This window comes from Podarcis cretensis (genome assembly GCF_951804945.1).
Source record: "Podarcis cretensis genome assembly, chromosome: 11".
Classification (NCBI taxonomy): domain Eukaryota; kingdom Metazoa; phylum Chordata; class Lepidosauria; order Squamata; family Lacertidae; genus Podarcis; species Podarcis cretensis.
The window spans coordinates 1,599,765-1,625,914 of NC_137180.1; the positions used below are offsets into that span (position 1 = coordinate 1,599,765).

The following is a 26,150-nucleotide window of genomic DNA, read 5'->3' on the forward strand; positions in this document are numbered from 1 at the left end:
GAGGAACCAAAACAAAGGTGTGCAAAAAATTTTTAAGACTTTAGAAATTGCCCAACCCCTTGTCTCCTGGGGCTTGTCTCCTGTCTTACAAGCTACCTGATGTTGTTGTTTAGTCGTTTCGTCGTGTCCGCCTCTTCGTGACCCCCTGGACCAGAGCACGCCAGGCCCTCCTGTCTTCCACTGCCTCCCACAGTTTGGTCAGACTCATGTTTGTAGCTTCGAGGACACTGTCCCACCATCTCGTCCTCTGTTGTCCCCTTCTCCTTGTGCCCTCCATCTTTCCCAACATCAGGGTCTTTTCCAGGGAGTCTTCTCTTCTCATGAGGTGGCCAAAGTCTTGGAGCCTCAGCTTCAGGATCCGTCCTTCCAGTGAGCACAAGCCACTCCAGTATCCCTGCCAAGAAAACTCCATGGACAAAGACAACAGGCATATAAAAGCTACCTGATAATGGCTACTAATTGCATTACCTGGCCAGTCTGGGGCATTCTTTTGAGTTGGTAAATTCTTCAGTTCTTGAATCCAGGTCATAGGCCTACAGTAGTATCTTGGTTTATGAACTTAATCCATTCCTGAAGTCCGTTCTTAAACTGAAACCGTTCTTAAACTGAGGTTTGCTTTCCCTAATGAGGCCTCCCGCTGCCAGTGCCCTTCCACCGTTTGGCTTCCATTCTTAGACCAAGGTAAAGTTTGCAAACCAGGACACTACTTCCGGTTTTGTGGAGTTCGTAAACCGAATCGTTCGTAAACAGGATTGTTCTTAAACTGAGGTACCACTGTACTGGGAAAGTTTCTACAAGTTATTTCCTTCTGCAGAGGAAATATTTAGAGTCATTAGGAGAGCCAAAATGGCTTTTGGGATTGTTCTGTATGCTAAAATAAAGTGTAATTTTCTCAGGGACTATTTCCTAAATTCTGAAGGGTAAAGGATTAGTTTTCTGGAAACTAATGTGAGTTCACTATGTGTGTGCCCCCTAAAATTTTATGATACCATAAATATATTGTAAAACATTGATTTTTCTCCTCAGTTTCTTGTTGGTGACTGTGTAAGAAAGGGGAAGGCTAAGATTAATTTCTGTTTAGGACAAAATATTTCCGTTGTAAAAAGAATCAAAGAGGTATAGTTTCACCAGTGAAGAAACAGACTTGTAAAATTAAGACACGGGAAGTCTAATTGAATGCTGAGGACTTGCTAAACACATCACTATCCTATTTTTCTGTTCAGGTAGCCATTTCTGTTGCACTGTGTAACTGTTTGAATATACAGGAGATGCAACAAGAATAGTCTCCAGCCTTGGTTTTCTCTCAGGGCTCTTTTCTCCTTCATTCTTCAGTGCTGCAATTGCTGTTCCTTTTTTATCCTTGGACAGAAAAGCATCTGCATAATTTGTCCACATTATACTTTAAACATTGGGATACTGGAGATCTGATATCTGTGACTATATTTTATTTTGGGGTGCATTTATATACAACACAATCGGCCATGACTTCTGGACAATTCACATTACAATTCAGTAACCAAGAAATACAGATACAACCAATTAACATCTACTAAAACAATCAGTATGAAACCTGTATCAGCACAAAGTCACTGATAAGCCAACACAAAGCCTTATGAAGCAAGAACAAAACAGTTGCAAGCATGTGGTCATTATCCACTTCCTGCTGCACTCCCAATTAAATTATTCCCATAGATACTGCCCACATAGCACTATATTCACTCACAAATAAAGTGACATTGTTGGATTTTCTGTTGCAGAAGGGGAAATGGAGTCTCAAAAGCAGTACAGTGGTACCTCGGGTTAAGTACTTAATTCTTTCTGGAGGTCTGTACTTAACCTGAAACTGTTCTTAACCTGAAGCACCACTTTAGCCAATGGGGCCTCCTGCTGCTGTCGTGCCGCCGGAGCACAATTTCTGTTCTCATCCTGAAGCAAAGTTCTTAACCCGAGGTACTATTTCTGGGTTAGCGGAGTTTGTAACCTGAAGTATATGTAACCTGAGGTACTTGGTTGACAAGTGGGTCCTGAAAGAATAACAAGTTGAACCAGTTTAAAAACATTTGAGAAGTACTGGTATAATGGTTAAAGTGTCGTCCTAGGACTGGAAATACTAGTATCAGACATTGGTCCAGTATTTCTACTGCCTCACCAGGACCAGATTAAAAAGGAGGAAGGCTTACATGGCTTCACTCAGCAGCTTTATGTAGTAGTTGCCACAGGGGAAATGTAGATGCTGAAGATGGAAGCCTCCTGACCCCATAGAGTCAGGAAGGAGGGAGCAAAAGGCTAGGTGAGAGCATAGCTGTCAAGTGTCCCTTATTTGAAGGGACAGTCCCTTATTCCAGCGCCCTGTCCCACTGCTGTCCCTTATTGATGGATGTCCCTTAAATGTCCCTAAAATGATGTCCCTTAAATTTCAAAGGAAGCAGCTCCTCTCCCTCCCTCCCTGCCAGCCAGGGAGGAGGGAGGCTCCAACTGTGTTGCTTGGCTGTGTTGCTCACCCAATAAGAAGTCTAAGAACCACTGGGGGGGTGCAGCTTGCATGCCTTGTGCTGATCAAATCGGCTGCATTCCCTGGGGACTCGCCTTTGCTCAGCGCTTCCCAGTGGAGAGGTGACGGTGGTTTTCCTTGAGGCTTCGTTTGGCTGCTGGCTGGGCTTTCTGCCTTTGGCTCAGAGGGGCTCAGAAGTTGAACATACCTGTGCTGAGTGCTCGGATCGGGATCGGATGGATACGTCATCGACGGCCCACTCACCCTTGCCGGTGAAAAGGTCTGTCTGGAGCGGGGGCACATGGTGGGGGAAAAGGAAAGGAGATCTCGTAGGAGGGGGGGAGGCTGTGTGTGTGTGTGGCTAGTTAATGCAAGCTGAGGGGGTTTTTGAATGCTGGACGCCATTTTGTTGCACGTGCTGCTGCAAACTTTGCAGTACAAAGCCAGGCCGGGGAGCCATTTTCAGTTGAGGCTGCATAGGCCTTGTGGTGCATGTGATTCAGATTCTATTCAGTTGAACCTCTGGTTACAAAGTTGGTTGGACAGTGTTCTCGAAGCTACCAGCATGAGTTTGACCAGACTGCAGGAGGACAGGAAGACTGGAGTGCCTGGAACAGGTCCCTTTTTTTGGCTGCTGGTCCCTTATTTTCAAATCTGTAAGTTGACAGCTATGGGTGAGAGCCATCCCCGGACGGGGGCTGGTGGTGGTGGTGGGGTGTTGGGGGCACTCCTCACTGTCTTTGGTGTGCACAAGTCAAGGGTCTGGCTGGGCCCTAGAGAAGAGGGATCAGTGGGGTGGGAAGGAGCGGCAGGGGTTTGGGGAGATTGTGGCAGGTAGGTATCAGCTGTGCAGAAAAACCTGTCTGGTGGGGGAAAGCAAACTCGGACTCCTGTTTTTCGATTGGAGAGGGGAAGATTTTTCAGATCCCCTCTAGTGTCTCTCACATCCACACACACACATTAATAAGGAAAGGGGACCTTTGGGGTCACTTTGACTCCTGCTCTGTGCACTTGGATCTTCTCTGGGCGGGATTCCAGGGGCTGGATTCTCTTTTACACACACAAATACTGGGTTCTCCTGCATTTCCGTGCAGTGCATCTGCCAGGGACAGATTAAATTTGCTTAATAAATAAATATATTAAATCTATTAATTGTGTATATTAAATAATATTGACTATGTTGTGAACACTTTAATTAATGATATGGAGCTGCCTGTATACTTCTGTGCTCAACTCATCTTCTAAATCCTGTTCTTCTTTCTGGAATTCAAAGTTCTACCTCTTTCCTAGCCTCTTCTTTGGCAGTGAGGCTCAGAGCAGAGATCCTATTACAGCATTTTGACTCATCCATTGTAGGAAGGTACAAATGTGTGTACTCAACACATTTACAAATTGTAACCATGTTTTCTGATAATTTAATATAACCTCTGTGGAGGGAAAAACAGTATCATTGCAGAAGTGAAAACCCTGATATTTAAAAATTATTCTAGGTTGTGTGCATACGTGCAGTTCATGTTTCTATTTGTGATTTGTTTGGTTGTGCCCCGTGAGCTTGAAAGTACAGATGATAAACAACTGGAAACTCTCACCGATTTTGTCCTCACATCATAGATTTTTAAAAAAATCAAACGAGAAGACACATTAGATCACAGTAGTTTTCAGATACTGTGGCATGAAAGAACAACAAAGATGGCTGAAATAGCTAGTGTGGGTATCCTCTGGGAGACCAGGGTTCAAATCCCCACCTATGCATGAAGGTCACTGAGTGACCTTGGGACAGTCACCACCTCTCAGCCTGTCCTGCCCCACAGGAGGGTAACATGGGGAGGGGGAGAACCATGTGTGCCAGCTTGAGCTCGGTGGAAGAAAAGTGGGATAGAAATGTAATAATAAAGAAATAATGGCTAGGGTGTTGGGTCTGAAGAAACATAATGAAAGGGCAAATCACTACATTAGCTTCAGTAAGAATGGAAATGATTTGTTGCAATAGTTTCTCATTTGATGTTGAATATATCACAGAAAGCAAGATACGGTACTTCATGCGGTATGATTAAATGTGAGATATTGTTCAGCTGTCATGCTACATTAAATTGAAAAGACTATGCAGATTTAAATCCTCTTGAGAATTTGTAATTTAATTCATGTGATTGTTCATTGGCAAGTTTTTGAGGAACTGTTTGCTTGGAAACTTAAAGTGTATCTGCCAAAGGGCCAACAGAAATAATTCGTGTTGGCAGGTCATCTGCAAGATACATTAACCAGTTGAAATGGCAAATGGAAGTATGTAAAGTCAACATTTGAACAGCCCCCACCCAGATTCAAAGTTTTTACAAGGTGCACAGGGATTTCAGTTCCATCTGTTATAGATGAAGCAGCAGAATAATTGCAGAGATTGTTCAGATGCTGTTCAGAAAACATATTTATAATTGTATTTGTTGCCTCTTGCAAAAGGGCTTCTTGCTTCAAGCATAAACCTGTCAAGTATCAGTGGAAGAATTACTACCTACAGTGGAGTCTCAGCCAGCAGACTTTGGCCTTTACAGTGGACGCTCGGGTTGCGAATGTGATCCGTGTGGGATGCACGTTCACAACCCGCAGCTGCGTGTCTGCGCACGCATGGGTTGCGATTCGGTGCTTCTGCACATGCGCAAAGCACGATTTAGCACTTTTGCGCATGCGCAACCACCGAAACCCAGACGTAATCTGTTCCAGTCCGTAACCTGAGAAAACGCAACCTGAAGTGTCTGTAACCCGAGGTGTGACTGTATTTGCCAATTCTGCTACTAATTATCCTAAAAAAGAATTAGCTTTCTGGTTTATAAAATAGGAGGGGGAACAAATGGTCTTTTGTTGAGGTCTGGCATGCAATTTGCATTATTCACTTGCCTACTGCCTTTCAGATAGTACATGGAAAAGAATTTTTTGTTTCCAAATACATTAACCCAGCCCCGGAAGCAATGTTTATTTACTTTAGATTATTCCCCATGGTAGCTGTGTTCCCATAACATGCCATTTGTGTTCAGAGGCTTACCACGGATGGAAGATTTTTTATTTATAGGAATGGAGAAACTCCCCCTTTCTCCTTCAGTTGTTTCATCTTTTAAGTATAGGGTAAAATTGATCAGGTAGCTCCCCTCACACCAATGTAATAATCTAGTTAAATTGTATAGTGTCCATCTTACTGTATTTCCATTCCGGAGACCCAATAATTGCTTCACCTGTCTGCCCATAAGCTTTGCAATCTTATACTATTGGCTTTAATATTTATATGTTGTGATTAGTGATGTTATGAGAATACATGCCCCCATGTATAAGACGACCCCTATATTTTGTGACCGGGGGGTCACTACCGCCAGTCGCTCTACAGCCTGCACACCACTGCAAATTGCACGCATTGCCATGGCCACCAATCATATGCATGGTCGCCACTCAAAGCCCACCTGCCCACTAGACGCAACCACACACGCCTCAACACTGCCGTAAATCAACGTCCAGTTGCCACAGTTGCAGCCAATTGTCAGCAGACCTTGCTGCAGCAACCAATCACAAGCTGAATTGCAGCTGCCAATCTTCTGGCTACTGACACCAATTGCCCAACCCCCCCTATGCTATCCGTGTATAAGAGGACCCGCTATTTTTGCCTAATATTGCTAAGGAAAAAATATCTACACTGAAAAATATGGTAATATTTTGGAGAATATTCTCGATTAATGAGAATATTAGAGAATTTTCATTTAAAATAGAATCTTCATTTTAATGCATTGAAAATTATATAATAATAATAAATTTTATTTATACCCCGCCCTCCCCAGCCAAGGCTGGGCTCAGGGCGGCTAACAACCAATAATAAAAACAAGTTGAATGAATACAACTTGAAAAACAAGATTAAAATACAACATTAAAACATTAAAATGCAGCCTCATCACAGGAGGAGAAAGGAAAAAAGAAGGAGGAGGAGGGAATCAAATTGACTCTAAGCCAAAGGCCAGGCGGAACAACTCTGTCTTACAGGCCCTGCGGAAAGAAATCAGATCCTGCAGGGATCATGAGGCAGAGCGTTCCACCAGGCCAGAGCCAGAGTTGAGGCTAATCTGACTTCCTTAGGGCCTGGGACCACTAGGGTGTTGCTATTTATGGACCTTGAGGTCCTCCGTGGGGCAGACCGGGAGAGGCGGTCCCGTAGGTATGAGGGTCCTAGGCCGTGTTTATTCAAAAACATGTTTATTCATGGGTAAACCTGTTAGGATGGCAACCAAAATCTGTACAGATACTTTTATTCAATGAGGCAATGCAGTGAATTCACGTTCTTTGATTTTTTGCACCAAACTTGAAATTGAAAATTCAACGTGAAAGACTCACATTAATCACTAAGCCTGCCACTAACCATATATTTTCCATCAATTTGAATTCTAATTATGTTGTGTATACATCACTGTATGGCCAAGGGTATAGAATTGCTAAGAATAAGGTCACACCAAAATAGAAAGAAGGCTGTTACACAGGGGTCGGCAACCTAAGGCCCATGGGCCACAAGCGGCCCACGGGGGTGGTTTTACCGGCCTCCGAGCCGCCTGCTTGGTGAGTCCCCGTGCACTGCGCTAAACCGACAGCACAGCGTGGGGACTCACTTTTGCAGTCTGCACAGATGCCAGAAATGGCACGCACTCAGGCGAGGGATCTCCACTGGAGTGAACTGGCCCAGACAAGGTAAGCCTTGCTGACCCCTGCTATTACATATAGTTGAAATTACTTACACTAGCAATATCACAGCTTGACTTATTATTTACTAGATTTTTTAAATGTGGGTTGTAAAACTGGTTCTTACATTAGAATTTAGTTTGTGGAGAATATTCGCACCTCCCATCACTAGTTGTGATAAAATATATTTTATTGCTGTCTGATCCTTTGGGATGAAGTACTGCCTAAAAATGTAAATAGTAAAGAATATTTTGTACTAGAGCTAGTCAGAATTTATCATACATTCAGAAAAATATAAATGTTACTTAACATAGGCTTGTGCTGAGATGAGACTACATAGGAACGCCTCTCTTTTCAGACTAAAATTGTTCAGATGTCTTCAGCAGAGAACACTAAAAAAGAAATGCAGGAAAGCTCTCTTCCTAGAAAAGGGGGACAGGACTGATAAAACAAAAGCATTTAAAAAGTAACATCTTTTCTATAAATTTCAGGTGGTGTTCGTGAGCTGGTGTAGAAGCTTTTGGGATTGTGGACTAGTGGCGCTAGATGATGTGTCAGTGAGTTTAGGAAGCTGTCAAGCAGCTGGTAAGTTAAATATGCCAATGCAATTCTGGGCTGCATCAATAGGAGTATAGCATCTAGATCAAGGGAAGTAATAGTGCCACTGTATTCTGCTCTGGTCAGACCTCATCTTGAGTACTGTGTCCAGTTCTGGGCACCACAGTTCAAGAAGGACACTGACAAACTGGAACGTGTCCAGAGGAGGGCAACCAAAATGGTCAAAGGCCTGGAAACGATGCCTTATGAGGAACGGCTAAGGGAGCTGGGCATGTTTAGCCTGGAGAAGAGGAGGTTAAGGGGTGATATGATAGCCATGTTCAAATATATAAAAGGATGTCACATAGAGGAGGGAGAAAGGTTGTTTTCTGCTGCTCCAGAGAAGCGGACACGGAGCAATGGTTCCAAACTACAAGAAAGAAGATTCCACCTAAACATTAGGAAGAACTTCCTGACAGTAAGAGCTGTTTGACAGTGGAATTTGCTGCCAAGGAGTGTGGTGGAGTCTCCTTCTTTGGAGGTCTTTAAGCAGAGGCTTGACAACCATATGTCAGGAGTGCTCTGATGGTGTTTCCTGCTTGGCAGGGGGTTGGACTCGATGGCCCTTGTGGTCTCTTCCAACTCTGTGATTCTATGAAATATGCATATGGTGTCCACAGGGTTTCTAAGAATTATCTCTTAATATGTCTCTTATAGAATTCCCTAATTAATTCCATAATTTTCTTTCAGACTATCTCACAACATACCACAGTACGTTATCCTTTAAAAAAATGTTTTAAAGATTTTATTTTATATATTTCAAATTGTTATTGGTACATTATTTTCCAATTTACATTTAACTTGACCACCCCTCCCTCCCTGGTTTCCCCCATTTTCCAAAATATGCTCCATTTTGTAGTTACTCTATACCTTGCCTTCACCAGTGTTTTCAAATATATATTTTATTGCTGATCTTACTGTAAAGCCACTTGCGTTTTAGCTTAGTTTACAGTAGTTTTTTTTAATCCTCGATTTCTGTTTCTCACCACAGTACATTATCATTGCTCAGTTAGTTGTAAAGATACAAATTATGTCAAATAACTATGCATCTGAGCCTGCCTTTACTCAGTAATATGGAAATGATAAACGGATTCACAGGCTTTACTCATATGTGTATTGTGACATATGGGTTACATCAGTCCCAATCCATGAGCAGCACATGCATGGAAATCTCACCATACCAAGCACATTCCCAGCCTAAACCCATAGGGACACCCAAACACACCTGAATATGCAGGCGTGCTCTGTCCTGAGTGTTCTCCTATTAGTGATCTAAAATTAAGTAGTGTGGGAACAGATAAGCTGTGGCTGTCCAAGACATTGTTGGACTGAGCCCTCCTCGGCCCCCAGCCAGCATGGCCAGTGGTCCGCAATGCAGCGTGTTGTAGTCCAGCAAAATCTGGAGCGCCAGAGATTCCCCAGCTCTGAAATATATAATAGAAAATACTTGCAATCTTCTGGACAATCCTCCCTGTCTGCTTTGAAAGCAGGAACTTATGGAAGGCCAGAATGAACTGTGCTTTCTGCATTGTGCAAGATGCAATTTGAGTTCTCCCATGCCAGTAATGCTTACTTTCTGGGGTAACACTTCCTAAATGTCCACACTGGCATTAGAGATCCAAACTGTGAGTAGGGAAAAAAATCCTATGCAAATGTATAATTAAGGTCATATTCTTTTTTTTTTTTTTAAATAATTTTTATTCATTTTTCAAACAAATAATAAAAAAACAGAAAACAAAAAATCAGAACACAGAACAAAAACATACAAAACATTTAAACCAGTATAACTTCAAAATTATATTTTCATACCCTTCTTTCCTTTGACTTCCCCATACCTCCCCATCCCTGCATCCTTGTTTAGTGATTCTTTAGCAACCCTTTGGTCAATTTATCCTGATTCCCTTTCATTAAATTTCCTTTAGTTTTTTAGTTACAGCTGTAATTCTCTGTTTCTTACCCCTTGACATCTTAGCATTCCTCAATTTTGCAACAGTTTTTAAGATATATTTTAAATTTCTTCCAGTCCTCTTCCACTGTCTCCTTCCCCTGGTCACGGATTCTGCCCGTCATCTCGGCCAGTCCCATAAAGTCCACCACCTTTGTTTGCCATTCTTCCAGAGTAGGTAGTTCTTGCATCTTCCAATACTTCGCCAGTAGAATTCTTGCTGCTGTGGTGGCATACATAAAGAAAATCCTATCCTTCTTTAACATCAATTGGCCAACCATGCCCAAGAGAAAAGCCTCTGGTTTCTTAGGAAAGGTCCACTTAAGGACCTTCTTAATTTCATTATAGATCATTTCCCAGAAAGCTTTAATCTTCGGGCAGGTCCACCAAAGGTGGTAAAAAGTACCTTCAGTCTCATTACATTTCCAACATTTATTATTTGGCAAATGATAGATTTTTGCAAGCTTGACTGGGGTCATGTACCACCGATAGATCATTTTCATAATGTTTTCTTTTAAAGCATTACATGCAGTAAATTTAATACCGGTAGTCCATAACTGTTCCCAGTCAGCAAACATAATATCATGACCGATGTCTTGTGCCCATTTAATCATAGCTGATTTCACCGTTTCGTCCTGTGTATTCCATTTCAACAGCAAGTTATACATTCTTGATAAGTTCTTAGTATTGGGTTCTAACAATTCTATTTCTAGTTTTGACCTCTCTTTCTGGAATCCTATTTTCCTGTCCTGTTTAAATGTCTCATTTATCTGATGATAGTGCAACCAATCTCGAACTTTGGGCTTTAATTTCTCGTAACTCTGAAGTTTAACCCTTTCACCATCATATTCTAAAATTTCACAGTATTTTGGCCATTTAGAGTCCATATTAAGCTTTTTTACTTCCCTAGCTTCCATTGGTGACACCCACCTGGGGGTTTTACTTTCCAACAAATCTTTGTATCGAATCCAAACATTGTACAATGCTTTCCTTACAATATGGTTTTTAAAGCCTTTATACACCTTTGCCTTGTCGTACCATAAGTATGCATGCCAACCAAAACTATTATCATACCCTTCCAGATCCAAAATGTCTGTGTTCTCAAGAAGTAGCCAGTGTTTCAACCAGCAAAAGGCTGCCGATTCATAATAGAGTCTTAAGTCCGGCAGGGCAAACCCCGCTCTATCTTTTGCATCAGTTAAAATCTTAAATTTTATTCTGGGCTTTTTGCCCGGCCAGACAAATTTTGATATGTCTTTCTGCCACTTCTTGAAACACTCCATCTTGTCCAAAATCTGCAACGTCTGAAATAAAAATAGCATTCTGGGCAATACATTCATCTTAATAGTAGCAATTCGGCCTAACAAGGAAAGTTTCAACCTTGACCATATTTCTAAATCTTTCTTTACTTCTAACCAACAGTTTTCATAATTATCCTTAAATAAATTCACATTCTTAGACGTTAAGTTTATCCCCAGGTATTTCACTTTTTTCGTTATTTCCAAACCTGTTTCATTCTGAAATCTCTCTCTTTCCTCCATTGTTAAGTTTTTCTCCAACACTTTCGTTTTTTGTTTGTTCAATTTAAAACCTGCTACTCGACCAAATATTTCAATTAGTTCTAATACTCTTTTAGTGCTAGTGTCTGGCTGTTGCAGAGTCAATACTAGGTCATCTGCAAATGCTCTTAGTTTGTAGTGTCTAACTCCGACCTGAACTCCTTTAACCAACTGGTCCTTTCTAATCATGTTTAACAAAACCTCCAGGACTGATATAAAAAGCAAAGGGGATATTGGGCATCCCTGCCGTATACCTTTTTCTATGAATATTTCTTCCATTACCACATTGTTTACAATTAACTTAGCTTTTTGTTTAGAATATATTGCACCTATACCGTTTTCAAAACCTTGGCCTACCCCCATCCCTTGGAGATTCTTCTTCATAAAACTCCAACAAATGTTGTCAAAGGCTTTCTCCGCATCCACAAAAATCAAAACAGCCTTCCTGTTAATATCGACTTCTAACAACTCCAAAATGTCTATAATGTTCCTCACGTTATCTGACATATGTCTCCCTGGGAGAAAGCCCGTTTGGTCCTTATGAATCTCCCCTATCAACACTCTTTTCAATCTTTTTGCCAAAATGTCTGCAAAAATTTTGTAATCCACATTGAGTAAAGATATAGGGCGGTAGTTTCTAACCTGGTTCTTCTCAGTCTCTGTTTTCGGTATAAGTGAGATGAAAGCCTCTTTCCACGATTCAGGTGCCTTTTTCCCCTCCAGAATTTCATTACAAACTTCCTTCAGTGGTTGTATTAGCCATTCTTTCAGCACTTTATAATATTTAGCCGTCAAGCCATCTGGTCCTGGTGATTTTCCCAATTTCATATTCTGAATGGCACCCTCTATTTCTTGTTCTGTTATTTTCTCGTTCAAGATCCTTTTACTTTGTTCTGAAATTTTTGGTAAACCATATTTTTTAATAAATTCTTCTATTTCTTGTTCGTTGACTGGCCCTTGTACATACAGTTTCTTAAAAAAACTTTGAAAACAATTACTGTCAGGGACTCAGCGGGAGCGCAGGGAGGAGAGGAGATGGAGAGCAAGGGGGAGCAATCCGAGGGCAGCGTAGGAGAATATGACAGCAGCCCGATAGATTCCATGAGCCTCTCCAGCGAATCGGAAGATTCACAGAAGGGGGCGCCGATGGGCAGGGCAAGGGGCGACCCAAGGGGGACACCCCAGAAGCAAGGGGCCAGCGGGGACTCCCAGAGCAGCAGTTGGAAATCAGGACCAGCTTCCCCACCAGAGCGTAGTGGGGGGGAGGAGTCCCAGGTGTCAGAGCCCACATATGCACCACCAGCGAGAGAAGATGAGTCAGGGTTGACCACGCCTCCATCGGAGAGCGAGTTAACGGTCAAGAGGAAAGTTGCAGGCTGGGCGCGCGAGCCAAGTTCAAAGGTACAGGCGAGCGGCACAGAAGGTAGCCCGGATAGGGAACCAGGTCCTAAAGCCCGCCGGAAGGAGGGGCAAGAATCGTCAGGGTCAGCGTCAGAGGAGTCCAGGAAGGATGAAACCCTAGCGGGCAGGAGGGCCCAGAGGAGAAAGGAACTTAGGAAGAGGTGGAGCAAGGCGAGAGTCTTAAACTGGTGTGGAAGGGGAGGAGACTCAGACGGGACTTCGCCGGTCTAAGGTCGAGACGTAGAGCTGCACGCTGCGGCTTTAAAATGGAAACTGAACCTCAATAAAGACTTTTGTACATAACTACAGCCTAGCGTTGGTCCTCTGTGAGCTGGGACCTGGAGGCAGCTCTGACAATTACTTATCTCATTAGGTTTGTGGATAATTTTCCCATCCATTTCTAGACTTGTCACAGTATTCAATTTCTGTCTTTTTTTCAATTGCCATGACAGAAGTTTCCCACATTTATCAGCTGATTCAAAAGTCTTTTGTCTCATTTGCTTTATCTTCCATTCTATCTCTTGATTCATGAGTTCCATGTATTGCATCTGATAGAACTTTATTTCTCTCAGGATCTCATGGGACTTTGGTTTAGACCTCAATTTCTTTTCTCCTTCTTTCATTTTTTCTAAGATTTTTTCTTTCCTCTCATTTTGTTTCTTCCTCTTTATAGAGTTCTGTTGAATTAGGAAACCTCGCATCACGGCTTTGCTCGCGTCCCAAATTATTCTTTTCTCCACTTCTGTTCTCAAATTTATCTCAAAGTAATCTTTCAATGTTTTTAGGGCCTTCTTATAAATCTCTTCATCTCTGAATAGGGTGTCATTCATTCTCCATCTAAAGGATCCAGTTGTTGTTAATTTCATCTCCATCTTCACGGCGTTATGGTCGGAGCAGGTTTTTGGGCAGATTTCTACTTTTTTTGTTCTTGACGCCAGGCAACTAGAAATCCAAATTTGGTCGATTCTTGTCCATGTCATTTTTGCTTCAGAGAAAAAAGTTCCCTCTCTCTCAAGAGGGTTCCTTGTTCTCCATATGTCAATCAGGTCCATAGTTTCAGTCATTTCAAAAAAAGTCGTTGGTAGTCTCCCTTCCTTTGAAATCACTTGTCTCTGTGCTTTATCCATGTTTGTGGAGACGACTCCATTCATATCTCCCATCATTACAATTTTATAGTCTAAAAAGTCCATTAAAGTCTCATGCAGCTTCTTAAAAAATTCGGCCTTCCCTTCATTTGGCGCATAAACTCCAACTATCAAAATCTTTTCTCCTTGAATTTGAATTTCAGTTGCCAGGTACCTTCCTTGTTCATCTTTAAATATCATTTTTGGAGCCAATTTTTCCTTTGCATAAATCACAACACCTCTTTTCTTCACTTTGTCTGATGAAATAAATTCCTGTCCAAGTCTCTTGTTTATCAGCAATTTCCTGTGTATCCTGGCAATGTGGGTTTCTTGCAAACATATTAGGTCTAATTGTTCTCTTTTCAGAATATGAAAAACTTGACGTCTTTTCTGGGGAAGGTTCAAACCATTACAATTCCAACTAAGAAGTTGCAGAGACATTTTGTTTTTAAGTGCCTGTTCCTCCGACTGCTCCAAGCTTTTGTTCTTCCTCCGATGGTGGTGGTAAAAGTCCAAATGATAGATTTGCAATGTCAGGTGGTTCTTTCTCCTCTACAATTCCTTTCTGCAGGTCTTCCGCGTATCTCTCCAGAAACTGTTTGTCTTGAATTGTTCTTATTTTGATCTTCCTTCCTTTAAAGTTAAAGGACAGTCCTTGTGGAAACTCCCATCTAAAGGGTATGGTATTTTTCTTCAGCAGGTCAACCAAATTTTTATAGAGGGTTCTCACCTCCAAGATATATTTAGGGATGTCTTTAAAGATCTGTATTTGACAATTTTGGATCACCAGTGCCTTTTGGTAGTGCAGGTTCAATATTTTATCTCTTTCTTCCTTTGATCTCAGTGTAATAAGACAATCCCTTGGTTTCTTGTCCTGCCTCCTGCCCAGCGGAAAGGCTGTTGTTATCTCAAATTCATCTTCTTCCGCCCATTCCTCTTGCCAAAAGGCCGTAAAGTTCTCTGTAAGGAAGTCCACAAGGCTGTCCCCCTCCCTTTCAGGAACCAATCTTAATTTCAAATTTTTCTCTTTCCTCTGGAGTTCCAGTAGAGAGAGGGTTGCATCATGCTCATTCACTTTTTTTATGATCGGCCCAAACTTTTCCCTTGTCTCCTCTGCAGTATTTTTTGCACTTTCCGCGATCTTTCGTGTTTCAGAGCTCTCCTGAATTAATCTATTTATAGAATCTGTGTTAGATGTTACACTTGCTGTATTCACATCTAATCTTGCTGTCAGCTCTGTCAATTTTTTGGAATTTTCTGTAGACAGCTTTGTCAGTGCTTCCAAGGATTGATTTATTTTGAGCAGTGCCTGTGTCATAGGATCCATAGAGGCTGTTGCTGCTTTTTCCTGTGCAGCTGGTGTTGTGCCTGATATTGAGCCCCTTTTCTTCTGTGATTGCTTTGCTTTAAGCCTTGTTACTATCTCTTCTGTTGGGCCACTCATATCCTCAAGGTCGTTCTCACAGAAAGAGCTTCCAAGTGGAAAATCCCACTGTTTCTTTTTTGGTGCAACAGTTTCACTTAAAACCCTCTAGAGGGAGCATTCAATTGTATCCGAATGGCAAGAAGCAACAAAGGAGCAAGGAAGCATAAAACAGTAAACAGCAATTTCCAAAGTCCACACTGTAAATTCTCAGTCTTTCAATGTAACCAAAAATGCAGCAGGCTGAATTAAAGTCCAGTAACTTTATTTCAGACAAATCCCCACTTTGTATCCAGTTTAGTATGACAGTTCACTTTCCCGGTGCCTTGTTTGGGCAGCCCGACCTGGGGGATTTGGCAGTGAAAGATCTTATTTTCCCGTTAATTTTCCCGCAGGTTATCAATGTCCAAGTCTCTTCCCCCCTTCTCCTGCCTGTCGGGGGGAAGCCTAAGTCCGATGTCAGGTTTGACAGCTTAAAAAAATTATTTTCCCTCAAATACAGCTTGCTTTTTTCGTTGCTTTGTTTATCATGCAGCTCCGGGGAGGCAGACTTCCTTAGTTTATGCCTTTCCCGTTTTCAGCCAAATTTCCAAATTTCCAAATTTCCAAATTTTGGTGTCCCGTCGATCTCTCAATCTTACTCACGGGTGTTGTAGTCAATTTTCAGTTTCAGGAAGGAATCGGCGCTCTCCGTTCATGGCGACGCGGCTTCACTCCGTGGGCTGGGTGACGACTCTCAGCACCGCGCTTACCCTGATGCCGCTCCAAAGCCTTTAAAAAGGCTCCTTCACAGTACCGGGGGGCGCAAAAGGTGCCCACCGAATCTCCTTTGTTCACAGGCTCCGCGCCTGTGATTTTAGGGGTCCCCCGCTCGCCGTAGCGGGTCAGACCCGAACTTGCGGAGCAGTCCTGCCTCGGAGCTCGAGGCTAGGACCGCCATTAAACGCTGGCGCCGACCGGAAGTCAATTAAGGTCATATTCTTAAGTCTTCAGGACCAAGGCAAACTATATTTTCAGTCAGGCCTGCATTTTCCTCAAGTACATTATTTGTCCATAAAGTTTATTTTAGAGTGAAAAGCAGGTGTGTTTTATGGTTTATGTAAAGGGATCCAAATCTGGGGGTTAAGGGGCACAAATCCACGGGTTAGGGGGCGCAAATTACTTGCCTTGCCCTGGGTGCTGACAACCCACGCTACGCCACTGCCAAAGCCATTTTGCTTTCATAATTTCAGAAAGTAGAAAACCTTGGAATGTGTCATCTGTGTTGCTTTTTAAAACTGACAAATTCAAATAGATTAATGGATACTGCAAATTTTAGGTAACAGGTAAAGTTGGTGATGACTTCCAACCACAATGCCATATATGTGTGGTATTTCAGACAGGGTTGGACCTACTTTGAACTGTAACTCTGTAAATTCTTTGCTACAGATATATTGCCTGCTTTTCCTGGAGAATGTACTTTTGAGCGAAATGAATGTGGGTTCATTCAGCAAAATAGAAACCGGAGTGGTTGGCATAAGAGAAGAGGTCAGACACCAACATCTTATACTGGACCCAAAGGAGACCACACTTCTGGGGTAGGTGAGTTAAACTGTAAATTTTTAGCTAGAGGGCATTGACTAAAATATGGAAGATCAGAGAATAAGACAGAAAGTTTTCTTATCCAATACATTTTAGGTAAGGCAGGACATTTTAGGTAAGGCAGGACTCAGAGTTTTTAGAGGGGATAATTTCTTTTATAATGTACACGGGTCAATAAACCATAGTTGCTTATTCTGCAAAGAGGACTTACACAGTTAAGAACCCAGACAAACCCCTTTAAACAGGTTTACTCTTTTCCTTTTAACAAACAAAAAAGCTGATCTTACAATGTAGGTTGCTTTGTGCATTAAAGAGACCTGTAACGTATTATTGACAGTCTCATTTCTTTTTCAGTCACTTCCAATAAGCCTGGGCAGGAAAAGAACAACACTTGAACACTCAAGCCATTATAAAATCTGGATTATTTATTCCAGTACCTTGACATTTTGCAAAGAGTCTGCCTGGTGAGATCTCTGAGGTGGCCAAATTATGAAAAGCTAAGAAATAGGTTGATAATAGAGCTGTGAAGATATTTTCCCATTAAGTGCAATTTTAACCTGTTGGGATGTCCATATTTTGTGCACCCATAACATACCACCAGTTGAGATTCGATCAAAACTTCAGAAGAGCCAAAGGGAAATAATTCACAGAATTCTACAATTTTGCCTCTACTGTATCTTCAGTAAAAATATTTAAAACATGGGTATAAAAACAGCTAGAATTAGTAATAAGTAGTACTGAGGCAACATCAGATGCTATTTCTACAGTTCATAGTTCTGATTTTTAAAATGATGCACAAACTTGTGTTTTAATTTAGATGATCTTGGATTCCTAAATTTTCAATTTTCTCAGCTTCATTGTGTCACAGAAGACTAGCTTAGAAACCAAATAAGGTGTTGTTTAACGATCTGTGTACCCCAGTCGGTTTTATACCATCTTCAATGGATTCTGTGTTGTTGCCAAAAATAAATTTCAAATTAGGTTGAAAATATGATACAGATTACCATATTTTTCGCTCTATAGGACACACTTTTCCCCCTCCAAAAATGAAGGGGAAATGTGTGTGCATCCTGTGGAGCGAATGCAGGCTTTAGCTGAAGCCAGGAGAGCGAGAGGGGTTGGTGCGCACCAACCCCTCTCGCTCTCCAGGCTTAAGGAAGCTATCCGCAAGCCTTCGGAGCACGGCGGGAGTGCCTGCTGGGCTCCAAAGGCTTGCGGATAGCAGCCTGCAGCCCGAAGCCCGGAGAGCGCAGCGCTGCGCACCCCTGGCTTCGGGCAACTATCTGCAAGCCTTCAGAGCGCAGTGGGAGTTCCCGCCGGGCTCCGAAGGCTTGCGGATAGCAGCCTGCAGCCCGAAAGATTTTGTTTTTTTCTTTATTCCCCCCCCAAAAAAAAACTAGGTGCGCCCTATGGTCCGGTGCGCCCTATAGAGCGAAAAATACAGTACTTAAGAAAACCCTTCCCAATAATATTTCTCCAAGTTCAAAGAATCCTCAAGCACATTGTTGACTAATGCAATTCTGTGCAGCGATATCCATAGCACCTAACAGCTGCTCTTGCTATTCTTGGTCTCTTTCCATCTCCTGAGATTGCTATCAATTCTTATTTCTTTCAGGATTGACTGGGGTGGTCAAGAGGAGGTGGGAGAATTTTTTTCCTTGACAAAATGAGTAGCAAAGAAGAGTGGAATTGTAGCAATAGAGGCAGGAATATATGAACTTGTTGATTATTAGATGCAGTTGTAGTTTGAACATAAAAAACTGCTGCCACTGATGATTGTGAAATGGCGACCCTGTGAGAAAGCAATGCCTTGGTGCACTAGGCAGCTCCAGGAAAGTCTAACTGAACTGCGGACAAATTAATTCCTTATGCAGAACAAGCCCCAAGGGTAGGGTACTCATTACAGCATTTATGGAGGTGTGTATCTTTTTCTTTTAAAAAAGGACATTACATGTACATAGAGGCATCCAACATGATCTATGGACAGAAGACACAGCTTGTTTCAAGGGTATTACGACGGACTGTTGGACATCAGTGTCTTACATTTTTTTATCACATGTATGGCTCTGGAACAGGGCTATTAAATGTTTATATGAAAAAGCATGGTGATAAGGACGAGATCCTCCTCTGGAGAAGGCATGGTGAACAAAGCATCACATGGTTAAGAGGCCAAATAGAATATACATGTGATAGATCTCATCAGGTAAGTTAACACTGCAGCAATGGATCCCATGGGGGATGTTTATGACATGTTATAACTCACTTTTAGTTGCTAACACACATGCTGCAGTCTTGCAACAGAGTCTGAAGCAACTCAAATGAATGGGAAAGAACCACTGCTAGAATTGGGGTTCCTTAACTCACTTCACTTTCAGCTTGGGATTCATGGTAAGGAGGATTGTTACCTCTTTGCAATGCAGGTAAATCCACTGCAGGATTATGCGATTTGGTTCCATAGCCAAGGGAACAGTTTTTTCTTTATGGATTTAGGTAGCAATAGCCTGAGTAACATTGGGTTGTAGTCCCAAACTGGCCCAGGTGTGTTCCCATGTAGTCACTTTTAAAAGTAATGTGGGAAAAACCATGTACACATCTAGCTATTTAAACCAACACAGTGAAAATAACTCAGTGGAACAAAAATATTTTTTTCAGCGCAGTTCTCCTGATTGGCCTTGTCTGCAAGTACAAGTAACCTTTGAGTGGCCCAAGCAAGGGAACATGGTGACTCAAGTTAACAGTGAATAACTCTGAACCAGCTGATCATATAATATAGGTGGGCCTTCTTGGCAACAATGCCATCCTTGTACCTGTATGCTCAGAAGTAAACTTCATTGAGTTCCATGGTACTTACTCATAGACCTGGGATACTGCTATAATACAGACCTGGCTGAAGAAGCAGAAGGGATACAATCCTATGCAAACTTGGAGAAAGTTCAAATAAGCACAGTGGAACTTGCTTCTGTAAACATGTTCTGTATGTTGATCTAATGGTGCAATCCTAGGCATACCTGCTCCGAGGCAAGTCCCACTGAATTCAGTGGGACTTACTCCCAGGTAAGTGGGTATAGGATTACAGCCTTAACTGTAACTGAGAAGCTACAATACTGGTAATAATACTTGGAATTTTTCTTTAAGTTAAGGAATCTATCTGCCAGGCAGTCCTAAGAGAATATGTTTAATGTTCTGGATGCAATAAAGAAATAAAGATTTCATTAAAACACATTGGCCTGGATCCTAGCTAATGTGACTGGAAGGAAACCAGTGTAAGGGGACGTTTTGTCTTCCTTCCAGCACATCCAATGCTCACTGGAGGGTCAGAGAACCCTCCAGAATAACATGGAGTGGGAGGTGGATGCTGAAGTAGGGGGTGGGGTGGGAAGTTTCCCAAAATTCAGTAGGGTAGTTCCCCCTCCCAAATCACAAACCCTCCAGAGAGACTTTTCAGTGGGTACAGAGGGTTGGAGTGAAGGAAGTCCATTTGCATGAACTTCTTTGCATTAATTAGGTCCATGACATGATGGCTAAAAAATATTTCAGTTGACTGAAGAATTTCTTCTATATATACTTTTCAAATTATTGGAAACTTTACCTTCAAAAATATTTTTAAAATTGTATTTTTTTTAAAATACAGATTATATTTGAAGCAGTTCGTGGAATATCAGTAAGAAGTGACATTGCCATTGATGATATTTTATTTCAGAGAGGACCTTGTAAAGGTAAATTATATTTACTTTAAGTTCTTCTTCACTTCATTTCTAGTCCCCCCCCCCCCATTTCCTTGTGATAGATGACTATATGAACTACAAATAAAGCAGTACAGTGAGGCAGCTCCTAGTGGCACTTGTGTGTTGAATCCATGTAGATGTAAACATACCCTCAACTTGTTGGTGGGGTGCTTCCCCAGCCCTTCCAAGCAGATTTGGGGGTGCATGGCACGGAGGAGAGAAAGGAAAAGTCCTATTGCATGAGTGAACCTCTTAAGTCAAATCCCGCCTGATTCTTTTATCAAATGATACCAACTGCTTGAAATTCCACTAGGCCATTATTTGAATGAATTTCATTATTATGGCTGGAATACTATACCCTCCTACTTGGGAGTAAGCTCCATTAAAGCTGATGTGACTTATTTCCAAATAGACAGGTATAAGTTTGCACTGTGTTTGTTTTTCAATAGTAGCCCATGTTAAAATGATTATCTATAGAATAGTATGCTACTTCAAATATTCTTTTCCTCCACCTCTAGAAACAGGAGAAACCATACTGCAGTCTTCTGGTTATTCTGCCGATTTTAATGAAATTGAATACTGAGCTCCGCAGAAGCAGATGGAATATCACCTTGCTTATCTACAATAGGAACTGCACAGCTCCCTCCCTGCTCTCAGTTGTAGAGTGATACATACTGAACTATTTTGTTAGCAGCGTGAAGGTATGGCAAGAATTCAGCCTTGCCAATGAAGTTACTGACTCAGGGTTTCCCTCACTTTGTTTTTTATTGTATTTTATTTTGCATGTGACATCAGTTATTCTAAAGGGCTATTCATTTTGCACAGAGTGTGAAGTAATAGACAAATGTGTTTTTGGTAAACATTTTTGGGCACATAATTACAGAAAGCAAAATGGACAAAATGTATAATTTGTCATTGTGTTAACTAAAACTGCATTCAGTGAATGTCTTGTCTTTGGCAAATTATGGATTTAATTTTAGAATTTAGAAAGAATGGAGAAAATATTATTAAAAGCTAGTAATATTCTGTAGGTCAAATGAAATAGTTTTCAATTGTTGTTCAGGAAACCCAATCACTTCAGGGAACCCATTTATAAAAATATTAAGTATCACATATAAACAATTTGGGTAGGTTTTTTTGTTTTTGGCTATTCCTTGCCAAACAATTATTGTAATGAATCCATTTGTCATTCCAGCAGCTAACAGATGAACTGCTGTAAAGGTTCTGTTAAAGTGTTGATTACAATACATAAACAGTGACTTGCATACATTACAGCAGACTGGAATGCAGGTTTTTTTTTTTTTTAAATAGCTTTATAGACTTGTGCAGAATTGTCTTTATCATACTCAGCCACAAACAATCTGCCTTCCTGTTAGAAATAGATGATGCATATTTGATTGCTGAATATTTTATATTTTATAGATATGTATGGGTGTGTGTTTTGTGTGCGCATGCACATGTATTTACATCACGTTTTTCTATAATTTGGAACAAGGTAATAAAATACAATTTAAAATAATTTCTCTGACTCCACTTAAGTGACTAGAAGTGGCTAAAATATATTTTCAAACCTCACCCATGCACTGGTAGCTTCCAGACCAGACTATTACAATAGGCTACTTTTGAAAAAAAAATAATCTGGAAAATATAGCTAGCCCAGTGTATGGCAGCTACTTTCTTAACTAGGGCTTGTTGCAATGAATACAGTCGTACCATGGAAGGAGAACAGAATCTGTTCCGGAAGTCCATTTGACTTCCAAAACGTCCGAAAACCAAAGCACGGCTTCTGATAGGCTTCAGGAAGTTCCTGCAGCCAACTGGAAGCCATGGAAGCCTCGTTGGACATTCAGCTTCCCAAAATAGTTCACAAACCAGAACAGTCACTTCCGGGTTTGCGGCGTTCAGGAGCCAAAACATCTGAGAACTAAGCTGTTCCAAAACCAAGGTACGACTGTACTTAGGTTTCAAGAACTTCACTGGCTTCCAGTTGGTTTGCACATGTAATTCAAACTGTTGCTGTAAACTGTTGGGAGTTCTAGGAACACAAGACCAGCTATTCCTACATAAGTCTGCCTCTGCATGTTCCGAGACTGTAATGATCACTGCACGGATTGGGTTTGGATTGGAAGGCTCTGATGAAGAATGAATAAATGGGGTGGGAGGAGGCACTAAATGGTGGGAACTTGGGCTAGAAAGGGGAAATTCCCATTTCTTCCTCAACTTAAGCAACATCCAAAAGGGGAGCAAGAATGTTGGCTCTATTCCCCGCTCCCTGTGGAATGGGCTCAGGAGCATCTAGGGGGATGCTTTGAGCAGTGGGAGGTGGGGGGAAGCAGCAGCTGAGTAGGATGCAATATGGTGCCACCTTTACAGATGGAGCAGACACCCCCCCCCAGAGTACAGGCAATTCTCGTTTTGCACGGGGGTTGCATTCCGGACCCCCACACGCAGCAGCAGGGCCCACATAAAGCCTTCCGCCCTTTTAGTAACATTTTAGAGTTGCTTCTGGCTTGGGCGCCGTGAGCAATCATGCATCCATCGGCCACAGCATGTATGCATTTGCAATCCTGACATTCCCACAAGTAAGAATGCCACAACTTGTCTTTAAAAAGAACTTTTCAAACACCATTATCACTTCCATCCCACTTACCTAGATGGAAGTAAGATCTGCTTGCTGCTTTTGGGGTCGGAGCCTGGGATGACTGAAGGCCCTGCTCTAATGGGAAACACATAACATTTTAAGATCATACCTATTCCAGTGTAACCAGGAGAGTAACACAGCAAAGCTTCAGGATCTTCAACCTTTTCTGTTGTCAGCCATTTCAGAATTGATGGTGAAGAAAACTCCTTGCCCACACAGTTCAAAGTGAAGTGTTTCATTGCCTCAAGCCAACAAGACAGTTATTTACACAATATACATAGTTACAGGTAGGTAGCCGTGTTGGTCTGCCGTAGTTGAAACAAAATAAAAAAATTCCTTCCAGTAGCACCTTAGAGACCAACTAAGTTTGTTATTGGTATGAGCTTTATCTGAAGAAGTGTGCATGTACACGAAAGCTCATACCAATAACAAACTTTGTTGGTCTCTAAGGTGCTACAGGAAGGAATTTTTTTATTTTGCTTCAACAATATAGATATTTAGGAGATACTGGTGCATCATAGACTACAGACTAACTAAATAAGTAAAGCAGTACTTTCCTAACTTTTCATGTTGGTGACATACTTTTTAGACATGCATCATTTCAAGCCACAGTAATTCAGTTTTACTAACAAACCAAAGGTAAAACTAACCCTTTTCCAGCCCCGGGAGGAATGTGGGGAGCATTCGCACAACACACCTACATTCTGCAGCTGACACGGTAAGGTGTCCTGACACAGTTTGGAAAGCTCTGAAGTACAGTAACTTGGTTTTAAAAGGTTGTGGTAAAAATGGTAAAGAGACTCAAACTGGAAAGAGATCCATACAAAACTGCTGGATGCTGCTGGTTATATGTAAGACACACACACTTTGGGTAAGAAAGCGGGGGTGGGGGGCTGAGTCATGCCAGAAGCCTGTGGCCTTGAGCTGTTTCAAGAGGCCTACCCCAGCTGGCGTCCTAACCCTGAACAGAAATCAGACATGGGGCAAGGCAACACAAGAGGCAAACCAAAGCATTCCATCAACGGCGTCTCTGAAAAATTTTACACATCACTTGGGAAGACAGGCAAACTAATATCAGTGTACTGGAAGAAGCAAAGATCACCAGTGCTGAAGCAATGATTCTTAAACATCAACTTCGTTGGACCGGTCATGTTGTGCGGATGCCTGATGATCGTCTTCCAAAGCAACTACTCTATTCTGAACTTAAAAATGGAAAGCGTAACGCTGGTGGTCAACAAAAGAGGTTTAAAGACTGTCTCAAGGCAAATAATAATAATAATAATAATAATAATAATAATAATAATAATATGCTCAATATATTACAGTATAAAATATACTACAGTATAAACACCGACAACTGGGAAACACTGGCCTGCGAGCGCTCCAGTTGGAGAACAGCCTTTACCAAAGGTGTCATGAAGACAGTCAAACTCAGGATGCAAGGGAGAAACGTGCTAAGAGGAAGGCACACTTGGCAAATCCACACCGTGATCAACTTCTGTCCGGAAACCAATATCCCCACTGTGGAAGGACATGTGGATCTAGAATTGGCCTCCACAGCCACTTACAGACTCACTTTTCGAAAACGTGTTTATGGAAGACAATCTTACTCAGCTACAAGTGATCACCAAAAAAGAACAAGTGCAATTAACACCAACATTTAAATTGCACTAACAGAAATGAGGGAAACAGGGCTTATTCTGTAATGGTACCACAACTGCCTGGCCATCCCTCTCCTTTCTTTTAGATTGCAGGTGAAAACAATCTGGGAGAGGAGGACAAATGGCTCGAGGAAGTGATTTGTTACTTGGAATTAAATATATTTAGCACATTTTGTTAGTTGGTGTTCGGTGTTATAGAAGCAGGAGAGAAGGCAACTCACACAATCAAACTCTCATTCTCCCATCTGTATCTCCCCTCTTAAATATCTGTGTCTCATAGGACAGAGAACTCTTGTAGTTGGAGAAGTGCAAGGGCACTGTTAAGTTGTAGCTCAGCCGGCCTGCTTTTATAGGCAGCCGGCTGTCAACATTGTAGCAACAACAACCCAGAGTTTCCTGCCTAAAATAACTGACGTGGACCTGAGTGAAAACTATCTACAGTATCCCCCTGCTGGCCCAGGGTGAGAACTTCAGTACATAACACCACTCCCCACCGAGATAAGGCGTTAGTTACAATTGTAATGGTTTCCTTATATACAGCACTACGCGTAATGGTTCAATTAGGCACAAAAGCATATCGGTTACATTTCCCATACTTAGACCAACAGTGATACATGTCCAACAACATAGTCCTTTAAATAAGTTGGGCGCTTGGGAACTCTGCCAGACCGCCGGGGACTGGTAGCCAAGTCCGGAGGGCCACACAGTTCTTGCTGAGGCTGTGGTGCGACCCTAGGTGGCGTTGAAACCAAATCCCCTGGATCCACTGCTGTGGGTGGAGCCTCCGCAAGTGGAGTAGTCTGAGTCTGTGGTAAGTCTGGCAGACCCTCTGAAGTGGCTTGGTTCGGCTCCACGCTGACAGTTTGCGAGGGAGGTGTAGGTGGAGCCTCACCATCTGCAAGTGTCTCTTCTGGAGCCCAGGCACAGTTGGGGGCAACACGGTAGTGTCCAAGTCCCCAACCCTGCGCCTAAGCTGGTCTATGTGCCGGCGCCACAAGCGTCCGTCTTCGAGTGCCACCTGGTACGAGCGAGGTCCAGTGACTCCCACTACTGTGGCTGGCACCCAAGGAATGTCCCCCACATAGTTCCGGGCAAAGACCTGGTTTCCTGGGACAAATGACCGTGGCGCGTTGGCACAGCCTGGGGGTTCAGCCACGGCAAAGTCCGGGTGCAGCCGGTCGAGCGGTGACCTAAGGCGGCGGCCCATAAGCAGTTCAGCAGGACTCCTCCCTGTGGCCGCATGAGGGGTGATGTGTTGCACGAACAAGTATTCGGCGACCCGCTCGTGCCAGTCTCCCCGGTCC

General features: G+C 42.2%; 1 protein-coding gene across 7 annotated transcripts in view; it reads left to right on the forward strand.

Moving 5' to 3' along the window:
• The window catches only part of MAMDC2 (MAM domain containing 2), an 81,267-nt gene extending 59,421 nt beyond the window's left edge, over positions 1 to 21,846 (forward strand). For 4 of the 7 annotated variants that reach the window (XM_079996085.1, XM_079996084.1, XM_079996090.1 and 1 more), the window contains 5 exons: positions 7,681 to 7,774; positions 16,667 to 16,819; positions 18,763 to 19,022; positions 20,451 to 20,535; positions 21,063 to 21,846. In XM_079996085.1, the coding sequence (XP_079852211.1) occupies positions 7,681 to 7,774; positions 16,667 to 16,819; positions 18,763 to 19,022; positions 20,451 to 20,535; positions 21,063 to 21,127 (657 nt within the window). In that variant the 3' untranslated portion in view covers positions 21,128 to 21,846. Of the gene's footprint in view, positions 1 to 7,680; positions 7,775 to 16,666; positions 16,820 to 17,173; positions 17,898 to 18,693; positions 18,727 to 18,762; positions 19,023 to 20,450; positions 20,536 to 21,062 lie in introns of those variants that run through there. The other 3 variants (XM_079996088.1, XM_079996089.1, XM_079996087.1) reach the window with 3 other exon arrangements.
• Positions 21,847 to 26,150: the final 4,304 nt, after the last annotated feature.